The sequence below is a fragment of the Ursus maritimus genome, unplaced genomic scaffold (assembly GCF_017311325.1).
Source record: "Ursus maritimus isolate PB19 unplaced genomic scaffold, ASM1731132v1 scaffold_18, whole genome shotgun sequence".
NCBI classification, from domain to species: domain Eukaryota; kingdom Metazoa; phylum Chordata; class Mammalia; order Carnivora; family Ursidae; genus Ursus; species Ursus maritimus.
The window spans coordinates 8792421-8805056 of NW_024424230.1; the positions used below are offsets into that span (position 1 = coordinate 8792421).

Sequence of the window (12636 nt, forward strand, 5' to 3'; positions counted from 1 at the left end):
CACACTGCTGACACCCACCTCTTTTCACGAATTTGATCGCTCGCTGCCCAGGAGCAGCAAGTGAAAGATATGGCAGAATTAAACCTCAAGCGGCGCTGGAGTTTATCTCATTTTCCCCTCTAAATTTAGCTGGTATCTAACTTCCCGGAAACTCCCCTCAACTCCACACACCGCTCCGCCCCCACAGGAAAGCGTACACTTGCTAGGTTCCCACGCTCCCGAAGGCAGCGGGAAGCGCACAGAATTTGAAGGCACGACTGCGCAAGCGCTCCAGATCCACGCATGCGCCGCAGTTCCGCGCATGCTCAGAGGCGGAGGCCGGCGGGGTCCGGGGAGGGTAGCGGAGGCCGGCCTGCCCCGCCCCCGCTCTCCGCGCCTGGCTTCCCTTCTGCGCGCCCAGGGGCAGCTTCCTTTTCCGGAAGCGCAAGCAGCGGTCGTCGGTGTCTCTTTCTTTTCCGCGGCTTTTGCAGCTTTCCTGCAGCAAGTATGGCAGCTGGGAGACGCGGGGCTGGCCTGCGGCTCTGCGCCACAGGTAAGGGCCGCGCGGAGGCTACGGGAACGGGGACGATGGGGCGGGCGCGCGCGGGGACCATCTCCGGCGTGGGGTCGGGCTTGGGCAGGGGTCTCCCGACAGGGTGCAGAGAGGCTCTGGGATTCTCCGAGATGTCCCCCAGCTTCTGGGTCCTTCCACCAACGCGCCTGTGCCGGGGACCAGCGCCAGAAAAAGATGCGCTTGTCTTCCATTTGGTTCTTTGCTTAGTGTGGCAGGAAGTTTCAATAGCGCTGACTCCATTGATAAGCATGAAAGCTCCACTACCCCAGCTTGTGGCCAAACCTTGCTTTGGCTTTAGGTTCCGACTCTTGTCACGTCAGAAGAATTTTTACCCACCCGGGGGTATGGCCAAGGACAGGTCATGATGGCCAAGGACAGGTCATGATCAGGTTTTTGGATCGTGCAGTGTGAAAAGTGGTCAGCGTACCTGGTGGTCTTTCTCAGCCTCCTTTTGCCAGCATCGCATGCCCTGGTCCTCACTGTAGTGTGTTCACTTACTCAGCAGCCGTTTGGTTCCCCCTATGTGCTAGGCTGTGAGAACTGTTAGGGTTAGAGACGTAGCTCAGTTTTGTTTCTACCTATGAAGTTGAAAAAAAATAAAACATAGTATGTTTACAGAATGGCAGTTGGAGTTATAGAGGAGATAATTACTACTGGAGAAATACAGAAGAATGATTTCTATGTTAAAAAAAGATGGAATGGCAAAAAAGGAAAGAATGATGAAAGTAAAAATACATTGAAAGAGAACCTCTGTGTTTCAGATTTACTAGCCGACATAAACCTTGCCATCACAGTTTAGGTGCCTGCGGAATGAATATTTAGTAAAGGGATACACTACATATGCTTATGCATTGTTTGTGCCTTGGAATACATCAGTGATGGATTTTATGGTAGATTGTAAAAAACCAAAAACATTTTATAGATGACTAAGCATGTAGTATGAAACAAGTAAAAGCATTTATTGTAAACATTTTGTCATTTTTTTCTTTTTTTTCCAGTTTTTTTACTTGATATGGCTTTCTGTAAAGGATTTGTTGAAGATTTAGATGAATCGTAAGTATATATGTATTTTAAATAGTGTCTATATGTAAAAATGGGGTTGGACTCAGTAGAGTTTACTAACAGTTCCATATTCTGTTTTATCATTTTTCATTGTATTTATTAGCTTTTCTGCTTATATCATGATTGAGCAGATACTGGAATTTAGTAACCATACTGTATATTGGTTTTTATAGTACCATAGCATTAATCACAAAGCCTTGCTTATATTAGGTAAGTAGTTGAGGGGTCCAGCTCCAGACAGACCAAAATCCTATGTGTGATCTTTCAGGCCTGACCATAGGCAATTACAAGGCTTTTCCTGGCAGATTTTAGGGGGGAAGCTGCTCTCCCCACACCAGACTTGGTGCACAGCCAGTGCATTGCAGTCTCTGGAGGGAGTTGTAATCATAGACTCGGGCCCCTAGGCTAGCTAGGCTCACATGCGTATCTAGCACATGCAAGTTGCCTCTTTTGGAGGCCTTTTATTGGGGGCCTCACCTGGGGTATTTCTAGGCATCTCTGCTGAGACCTCCTTATCTAGGGGGTTAGCTGAGGCACTTTTCTTTGCTTGGACTGAGTACTTTTCCACTCCTGTTCCTTTCCCTCTTTCCTTCTCCTGCCCGTGGGTTCATAAAGTTGCAGAAGCCTTGGTTCAATGCTGCTCTGCAGTGAGGTGAATTCTTTTGTCTATGCTGCATCTACCTGACCCTCATCTGGTACTGTTCCACCTGGAAAAATGGAACATTGAGGAGCTAGCACCTTTTTTTGCTTGTTGGCTTATGTTGTCACAGTAAGCGAATAAAGTCTTGATTATTACTTTCAGTTTGGCTTGTTGTCCTAATTAACTACCTCTACACAACAAAATTGGCACAGTAGCAGGGTGGTCATATGAGCACAGTGCTATTCTGGAAGAGTAGGAATCCTGAGGATCCCAGGGACCACTATACTAGCCATGCTAATGGATATTGGGGACTGACAGATTCTGAAGGGAACTATTGTGGTCTTTTGTTCTTGTTTTTGTGGGTTTTTTAAAGATTTTAGTCATTAATGAGAGAGCGTGCGCAGGAGAAAGCATGAACAGGGGGAATGGGAGGGGGAGAGGTAGAAGCAGACCCCCCAGCTGGGCTCGATCCCAGGACCCTGGGAGTCCTGGGATCATGACCTGAGCCGAAGGCAGACACTCAACCATCTGAGCCAACCAGGCACCCCTGAAGGGAACCATTGTTAACATTGGAGGTAATCTTGTTAAACTTGGTGTCTTGAGGGCTGTGTCACTATAGACTTCCTCCTTTAGAATGCCCTCACAGTGGTGACTTTTGCCTGGGAAGGAGAAGGAAGGAGGATGTGAGCAGGCACAGACATGTAAGACCCTCACCTTTCTCAGCTGGGTGCTATGTGAACTTGACAGGTTTGGCCCACACATGACAAGTTTCCTGTCACTGAAAAATGGCTGCCCCGCTCTCACAGAGGCTGTAGTAGTCCTGTGAGCCACGCTGGTGACACCTTGGGTCTACATGGAGAGACTAGGAAACAGTGGATAATGAGACTGTTACGCACACTCAGATTTCTAGGTTTCTCTTTGATGTTCTTGCTTGTTACCAAACCCATTTAAGCCTACTCATCTAATCAGTTCAGTCAGTCTGTGGCACAATCCAAGTCTTAACAGAAATATCCAGACATGGAAGAAGCAGCCACCACTAAGACAGCAAAGATTGAGCAGCACAAAGAGTGACATAAGCGTGGGAACCGAGCATCCTTTCTTGGGTAGCCCAGACATAAGCCTTTCTGAAAAAAATCTCTGGGTCTGTTTGTTCAATAATGGGGTCTCAAAGGAGGAGATTGATAGGCTCCTCCCCAGGACAGATATTAAGTCATGAAGGGTCTGATGTGCAGTCCCACTAGGGTCAACATGATGACAGCCCCTCTGACTATCACAAGTAGTATTGCCACCAGATGAGTGGAAGAGCCCTAAACATCTACCCAGACCTTGAATAGGTGTTATGTTGAGGTCCCTCCGTCCCCAGGGTGGGCTGGATATCCTGTGCCAAGGTCAGAGTTCATTGGGGAAGTTGGGGAGAATTGTACTTCTTGGGCCTTTTGGATATCTGTGCACAAGTGAGTGTGATCTCTACTTCCCCTGCTACCAGGATGAGGAGGATACATATAATCACTCCCAGTTTTGAGTCTGTGTTGACTGATACAGATCCTTTTGCCCAGGCTTGGCTCAGGGTGAGTACTTTCAAGCCCCTACTACTAAACATGTTACTAGTATAGATGTGGGGTGTATGTGCACTCCCATTCACCTTTGTCCGTAAGCCCCAGTGGGAATTGCCATAATACGGCCATTTTAGTGGAACATGTGGCAGACTATGAGCCTACTTGGTTACTAGCTCCTAGTGCCATTGTCTTCCGAAAACAATATTGGCTGCCTGGTGAGTAAAGGAAACAGCCATCCTGATTGCTGAGCTGAAGGAAGATAAAGTGCTCTGTGAGACTATTTCTCTATTCAGTAGCCCCTTCTGGCCTTTGCACAAGGCCTTGGATACCAGGAGACTGGCTACTGGGTATAAGTCCCTCAGTACCAAAGTGCTGCTCTTGCCACTGGTGGTACCTGACATCATAAAGAGGCTACTGGAGGTTGCTTCGTCTGTAGCAGTTAAGATTGCAAATGCCTTTTCCGGCATCTCTCCAGTGGGCTGATCAGGGTCAGTTTCCTTCATGTGGAATGGATTCCAACACACCTTTAATGTCCTTCTACAGGGCTCTTTAATTTCCCATCTGTCTGCTATCAATGAGTAGGCCATGGTCTGGAAAAAGTCTTGCTTTTGGAGGGAGCACTGGCTTTCTGTTCTGTTGATGAGAACCTCCTAGAAAGCCTAGACAGGGCAGTGCCCAAGAAGGACAAGTGACAGTGTGGCTGGGCAGTTAACATAGGCAACATACAAGGACCTAGTTCCTTGGCCTGATTGGGAGGCAGTATAACATCCGTTCCGGAGGAGATTATCAAACTTTCTACCTTTTTTGAACCAAAAAAAAAAAAAAAAAAAAAGAGGCCCAGGGATTGGTGGGCCTATTTGGCTACTGATGATGTCACATAGCCCTGTGGGGATCTTGATGACACCCTTCCATCAGGTTACCGGAGGGGTGCTGCTCTTGAGAGGCCCCAACCAACAGGATACCCTGAAGGCCCTCCAGCAGGCCACCAAGCCTCCCCCTCTCCTGAGCCCCACTGATCCACATCTGCTATTTGAATCACGATGTCAGCAAACTCTCAGTTCACTGATCAGCGCCTGTGGCAGGAGGAGAATGCTATAGACCAGCGTAGACCAGTCATTGGCTGAAAGGTACACTCCCTTTGAGAGATAATTATGGGCCTTGGATGAGAGCAGTAGTAGACTCACAAGCAGAACTTCTAGTCACGCTGATAAATAGGACCAGCTCTGGGTCTCTAGTGAAGTTGAAATGGAACTTACAGCAGACCATCTGGAGTCTTGCCACTCCATGGAAAGGTCTCATGAGTGCCCCTCCACCCTCCAGGAATAACACCAGAGGAGGTATTGCCTCCTTTGGCCCAATGAGTGCCCAGACAGACCTCCAGGAGCACCCATGGGCCTGGTCACTAACGGTTCCTCTGGGTTAACCTGTAGGAATTGGGTGTGGCTGCCGTCCAACCTGAAAGAGACCGTCCTTCATCAAGGATGGTAAAGAGCCCTCACACCACAGGCATCTTCATGCAGTGCGGAAGATTATCTGCCCCACTGTCCCTGCACCTCCTGCTTATTGCTCCAGCCCTGGCAAGTGAGCTCTGCTGTATTTTTCACTCTTTCATGGGCTGTGGCTAATGGCTTGGCCATTGGTTGTGTTGCATATGAAACAGAGCCCCTGTGGAGATGAGACATTTGGGTGAAGATCATCTGCTTCTTCTAAGTGTTTTTTCCTAATTGTTTCTAAACATACAGTGTTATATTAGATTCAGGTGTATAGCATAGTGACTCAGCTGTGCTGTGCATTATGCAGAACCCATCAAGAGAGCGTTTTATAACCTGTGTGAATGCTCACCAGAAAGACCCCTATGCTGCAAAAGGAAACATAACCAATGAGCATATCATGCTTTTAGCTCAATGTGGAAACTGAATGAATTGTTCTCCACACCAAAGCAAGCAGGTGCACAGTCAGTTGCCTCCTGGATCCACAAGAGGCTGGCCCGTGAAAATTCCGATACCATCCTAGATAGCAGTACACAGGCTGCCACTGTGGTGAGAATTCTGACAGGAAAACAGCATGGAAAAGCCGTCCCACTTGTCAGGCCCTGGTCAAGCCTAAAAAATACTGCCCCCCAAACAGTTTCCTTCAAGTGAGTGGGCTAGGGCATTCTCAGCAGATAGAATAGGTTGGGCCCCTCATGCCATCAATCATGTTCCAGTGCATCTTGATATCAGTTGACACTTTCTTTGGGTTTGGCCTAACCATTTCCATGCATTCCATGGACTCCAGCCACACTCTCCAGGCCCTGAAAGACCACATTTGTTTCCTCTCCAGGTTCCTTGAGAACATTGCATCTGATAACAGTCCTGGGATTTATGCTCAAGCTACCCATCAATTGGCCCAGTCACGGGCATACAGCGGACTCTCTATGCTTCAGATCACCCCTAATCCACAGGGGTACTTGAGCATTTTAATGAACATTTGAAGTACGGGCTTAATCAGCTGGTGGGAGGGGACAAGATTACCCCAGCCTGGACTACACATCTCAGGCCTAGGTCTCAATGCAGCAATTTCTCAACCAGCTGCTTTGCACTAGTGCTGCCTGGTTGGCCAGGTTGTCTGTCCCCTTCCTTCAATTTGATAATTACTGACTGCAGTCTCTGTGGGGGACCCTGTAAAGGACTTCCATACCAGCTCCTTCCCAAAGACTCAGACCAGTGGGAGATGAAAATGGCTATTGAACACCAAGCACTGGGAGATAGCAACCTCCTGCATTTACCCCTGGGTGCAAAGAATGTGTCTTTGCCTCAAGAACAGTGACCATCAATTAGAGGTCTTTAGTTCGATTGCTTAAGGTGGCTGTGCTGCTTTGCCTGGGTAGCTCCATGTCGTGGATACCAGCGTATACAACAGAACTTTTAATTAAGCATAAGAGGAGCAAAGGCAGAAGATTTGGGTTTACCAACCTGGAGGACTGATTACAGGTGCTTTCCTTGCCCATGGTGCAAGACAGACTGGGGATGTGAGCACCCTTGGACTGAAGAGCTCAGATACTGGATATGTGTTCTCTTTGTCTTAACTGTAGGTTCAAGAATTTTACTAAAATATCCCCATAAAGAACTTTTGTCACTCATTCAGTAGAGATTAAATAGAGGTCACTGTGCAAGGTACTAAGAGATGAAACAAGCGTATTTATGCTTGGATAATACACAAGTACAACGTGTGGAAAATCGATAAGAATCCTAAAGAGGATAAAGACACTGTGGAGAGATTGTTTCTAGCTGTGAGGAATTTAGGAAGGCATTATGAAGTAAGAAATGCTTTTAGCTGGATAGGATGTGAACACGAAAGAATGTAGAGTCGAATAAACACTGTGAATTTAGCTGTGATAAATACCATGAGCTGATTGGAAATCATAGGATGCTTATATTTGAATGGAAAGATAAGTTGGACCCAGCACATGGGTGCGGGTAGCAATTTATGCTTCTTTTTGTACGTGGTGGAAGGGCACCTAGAAGGTGTCAAGTAAGAGTAACATGATCAGATGATCATGAAAATTCTTTGCCTGTAGGCTGTTGTGTCAGGGGGTCCCCAGAAGCACCCCCAGGCTTGTTTTTGACCAGGAGCACTCAGAGGACTCAGTCTATTGGGGAAGTCACGGCTATGATTTACAACAGTGAAGGGGCACAAAGCAAAACCAACAAAGGGAAGAGTCAATGTGGGGTAAATTCCAGAGGAAACCAGGATCCAAGAGTCCTCTCCTAGTAGAGTCACATGGGATGTGCTTGCTTCCTTCATCAGGATTTGTGACCACATGTGTGAAATATTCTGTACCAAGGAAGCTCACTAGAGAATCAATGCTTAGGGATTCTTAGTGGGGGGTGGTCACGTAAGGACCTTCCTGCCTCGTCTGTACCAGAATTTCAGACTCCTGGAAGGAAAGCAGGTGTTCATCATAAAACCACTGTGTTTGCACAGTGTTGGAACAGTGAGCTATCTTATCAGGAAATGGTGGAAACCCTCCTGAAATTCAAGTTCCCAGATGCCAACCAAGGCCCAGTCTTGCAAGCAGACCTTTTTAAGGATAGCAGTCTCAGATTAGCTATGCTAACTGTAATGCACAGGAGTAAATGGAATAGAGGGGCCAGGAACTGGGGCCTATATCTGTGTTTCTACCAAGTCCCACATAAATTTTTTTACTTAATTTTTTTAAAAGATTTTATTTATTTATTTATTTATTTGAGAGAGAGAGAGAGAGCATGAGCAGGGAGAGGGAGAGGGAGAAGCAGACTCCTCCGCCAAGCAGGGAGCCCAACTCAGGGCTCGATCCCAGGAGCCTGGGATCAGGACTTGAGCTGAAGGCAGATGCTTAACAGACTGAGCCAGCCAGGTGCCACATTTTTTATTTTTTTAATTTGTTTGTACTCTCATTACGTAATCAGTTCTCTACTTTTTAAAAGATGTTTGATGAATAAGATTTAGAGGTCACTTAGTAAAAATTTTACATGAAAACTTGTTGAAAGACTTTGTCCCATGCTCCAGTATTTATCAGTTTTTCAGCCCCACCATATTATAAAGTAGAAACAAACATGCAATCAGAGATTGTTTTCTTGTGTTTGTTTTTTAGGTTTAAAGACAATCGGAAAGATGACATTTGGCTTGTAGATGTGAGTATGTAAATTTTTGTACTAATTAACTACCCCTGCCATTTTAAGTATTATTTTCTATTCTCCTCCACACAGATATGGCAATATATGGTTAGTGCTTATGTATATTATTTAGTTTTTGTTAACATAGTATTATATAGGTTATTATAGTAAAATGAACCTCAGAGCCTTAAGGTTCCTGGCAAGGGAACGTGTTTTTGCTGAAATTCTGAAGAGGTCGACATATGGATTATGTCTGAGGGAGATTGTGGTATGATTTTACTACAGAATTCACTCTTCTTTTTTCCTGTTATGCAAGAAATTGTTTATGTTATTATCACTTGACAGTAAAAATCTTATTTTCATCTTAATGGAGAACAAAGTCAGATTTTCATCTTACTTCCTTTTTTCACTTCCAGTTTAGAATGTATTTAAACCTCATGTTGTTTGGGATTCCTTTTAACTTGTCTCAGTAGAAATGTAGTTGAGTGGCAGGAAAAAGGATGGAATGAGACTAGCAGAGTTGACGCTGAAGCCAAGCGATGGGGCGTGAGAGTCCATTGTTTAATTCTTCCTCTCTCCTTTTGTGCATATTTGAACATTTCCGTAATTTAATGTTAAAAAATAGATGAATCTTATTTCACGGAAGTACAACAAGCAGTTTGTTACACGATTTCACTAGAGGAACCTATTTCCACCTCAGCCCTGTGGTGATCCTGAGGAAAAAGGAACTGTGGTTTTGGTTTCATCAACCTGACTTGTCCCTATGCCAAGCCAGTCTTCTTAGTGGCCCTCCCATGCCTTACTAGTAGTTATGCTAAAACTACGTTGGGGTTTTCGTAATAGAAATAGACTGATGTTCATCAGAACACTTAAGGGATGTGTGTGTGTGATGTATGTGTATTTGGTGGTTTCACTTTATAATACGACATACACTGACTTTGAGGCAAAGATGTTTTTATTGTAAATTGTCAGTTTTAAATAGGAACCAGTAGTCATTTTAAATGAACTTAAGGTAATATCAGTGTTGACGTATATGCTAGGAGTTACACTAATTAGATTCATGTGTGTGTGTTCTGCCTTTTATTTCGAAGCTACTTTCGAAATTATATTTAGACTTTTTATCTAAAATGGACTCTTCATTAGATCATTTAGTCAAAGAGATTCTTTAAAAATTAAGATTGGTATACACAATAGCACAACATTTTAGTGGTTGTCTTTTCTTTTTCCCCCAACAAGTTTTATGCACCATGGTGTGGCCATTGTAAAAAACTGGAACCGATTTGGAATGAAGTTGGTCTTGAGATGAAAAGTATTGGTTCTCCAGTTAAAGTTGGAAAGATGGATGCCACCTCCTATTCCAGTAAGCATTTACTCAGTTTGTTATTTTATGTTCTCATATTGGAAATGGTTTACTTAACTTGAAGCAGTATTCAAGGTAGGAGGAAGAAATACTTACTTTTTACTCAGGTAATAAGGTTATCTTAATAATTAAAATCGTATACTTTATAAGTTAAGCGATTTAGCCATCAAATGTATAATATGCAGTGTATGTTAATCTTCTGCGTAACATAGATGTATTAGCCCTTGTTCCTACTTTGAGCCTCCCTGAGATATGTTTACCTGAGGCACCTACAGAAATTTGAGTGGCAAACTGTTGATGTTGCTGTGTGAATTCAGAGTGAGAGTTGTCTGAGTAGCCAGAGGTGACGTGGTCAGGAGGAAAGGGAGACCTACAAGATGAGTTGAGGCAGAATAAATACAAGATGAGTTGAGGTAGCGCACGGGAAAGTATTCACATCACAGAGAGCATCACAGCAAAGTCTTAGAGTTGAAAATGAGCTTAATAAGTATGTTCCAGAGAATAGGATGTCCTAAAGCAGAGGATGGCAGACTACAGCCTGTGGACAAAATTGGCCCACTGCCCATTTTTGTAGACGGAGCTATATTGGAACACAGTCACACTCCTTTGTTTACTGTTTGTGCCGGTTTCATGTTCCAGTGGAGGAGTTGAGGAGTTTTAAGAAGAGACTGTTTTCCCCACAGCACCTAAGATACTTGTTATCTGACCTTTTACAGAAGAGTTCACCAATGCCTATCTTAAAGGATTTGAGAAAAGAAGAATTTAAGTTTAGAGAAGTATGAAGTATCATAGAAATTTGGAAAGAGCATAGCTTCAGAAAGCAGACCTGAATTCAAATCCTGCTTCTGCCTGCTACTTTTGCCCTGTAAAATGGGGGAAGTTTCTTAACATCTCTAAGTTTTGTTACCTCCATTGGTAAATATTTAATTGCCATGTGTCTTTCATTGTTTTTTTGAGATTTGAATGATGTAGCACCTGTCAGGTCCCTTACAGTATTCAGTACCTGGAGGTTCCCTTTTCCTTTAATCAGTGAAGGAAGTGGAATTATGTAATGCACATTTCTTTTTTAGGAAATCAGGATTATATTCAGGATACAGCTTTGGAAAAGGACAGGCCTATGTGTTGTTTTGTTTTAAATATTTTATTTATTTGTCAGAGAGAGAGAGAGCACGCGTGCACACACACAAGCAGGAGGAGTGGCAGGCAGAGGGAGAAGCAGACTTCCTGCTGAGCAAGGAGCTCACCGTGGGGCTGGGTCCAAGCCAAAGGCAGATGCTTAACCGCCTGAGCCACCTAGGTGTCCCAGGACAGGCCTATGTTTTAATCCCACATCAGCCATGTGCTACTTCTGGGGCTTTGCAGAAGGCCTTAACCTCTCAATTACAGTTTCTGTGTCTGTAAGTGGGAGAGTACTACTCCTGAAGGTTTTGAGGATTGTATTAACATTTCGTATTCAGAATCCCTCGCACAGTGGCTAGCGCACATAAGGTGAAGGATAAGGCCAGATTTAGGGGTCTGTCACGTCATGCTGTTTTAGATTTTATCAGTTGTCAATTGAGAGGTAATGGACATATTTAAGAAGCCGTTGACTTGATAAAAATATTTTTGGCAGCAACATATACAATACAAAAGAAAAAATTAGAGGCAAGAAAATCATGTAGGTCAGTTTTTGTAAGCATCTTGGTGTAGGACGCTGGAAGCCCAGACTTGGTAGTGACAGTGAAGAAAAATCCTCACGGACATCTTCAAGGATGAAGTCACAGATGTGATAGACTGTCTCTGTAGATATAGTATGAGTAGTATAAGATTCTTAGCTTAGTTACTGAACTACACTACTGGTTATATGGAAAACAGTAATTTTCTGTGCATTTCCATGTTAGCAGCTGCTGTGAATTTATGTTACTTGGCTTACTAATGTTTGGGAACAGGGAACTGGAGAGCAGTTAGGTGTAATGGCTGGGATTAGAGTCAAACAAGTAAGTTGTTAAAACATTGAGAGGAGACCAGAGCAATGGCAGGAATCACTGCAGACAGAGAATAATGCTTGGGTTGATTTCTAAAAATAAGCTTTTAATAATGTTTGAGAAATCATTGCTTTCAACAGTTGCTCCTGAAAGTAATTTCTTTTGTCTAGGCAATCTTGTGTCAGTCAGTCTTGTTGATTAGACCTGCGTGTGCCTATGTTCATTGACATTGTCAATCGTATTCCTCAATGTGTTTACTATCTAGTGTGTTAGTCTCTAGAGATTAAAGAAAGACCAAAACACGTCCTTCTTGTCCAGGAAATGCCTAATCTAATAGAAGGAAAAATATGAATAAACCAACAGGTAGAATAGAGTCTCAAACATGGCCAATTCTTGGGCTCATTTGAATCATTTAATGGAGTCATAAAGTAAAATAACATATAAAGGGGTGTGGGTATATAAAGACAATCAATGAAAAAAATAGTATCAATAAATCAGTAAAAACCTTAATGGTAAACTGCTCATGTAATGCTACAGTGACAATAACTGTTTACGTTTAGTGTATTCTTTTTATAGTATCTAATTCATTAGCTTACTGTTCAGTATGTACTAAGTGCCTGTGTGTGTCACTATGAAGTGACAGTACATTTAGGGCAAAAATAGCTAAGGCTTCTTTCTGAGTAGCTTAGAAAAGAAAATGTTTTAAATGCTGTGATTAAAATGCAATGTTCTTATAGGTGTTAAGACTTCATATATGGCTTATAGCTTTTTAGGTGCTTTTTGATGGGACTGTTTTTCATCCCGTTATTCAAAATCCATTAAGAGGTTTAAATTTTGCCTCTGATATGTGACTGTTTATAGATT

At 43.6% G+C, this 12636-nt stretch overlaps 1 protein-coding gene across 1 annotated transcript in view; it reads left to right on the forward strand.

Annotated features, from left to right (window-relative positions):
- The first annotated feature begins 304 nt into the window (after positions 1-304).
- The window catches only part of TMX3 (thioredoxin related transmembrane protein 3), a 42872-nt gene continuing 30540 nt past the window's right edge, over positions 305-12636 (forward strand). The window contains exons 1-4 of the mRNA XM_008685878.2: positions 305-532; positions 1552-1606; positions 8427-8466; positions 9685-9808. Coding sequence (XP_008684100.2) covers positions 487-532; positions 1552-1606; positions 8427-8466; positions 9685-9808 — 265 coding nt within the window. The 5' untranslated portion in view covers positions 305-486. The remainder of the gene's footprint in view (positions 533-1551; positions 1607-8426; positions 8467-9684; positions 9809-12636) is intronic.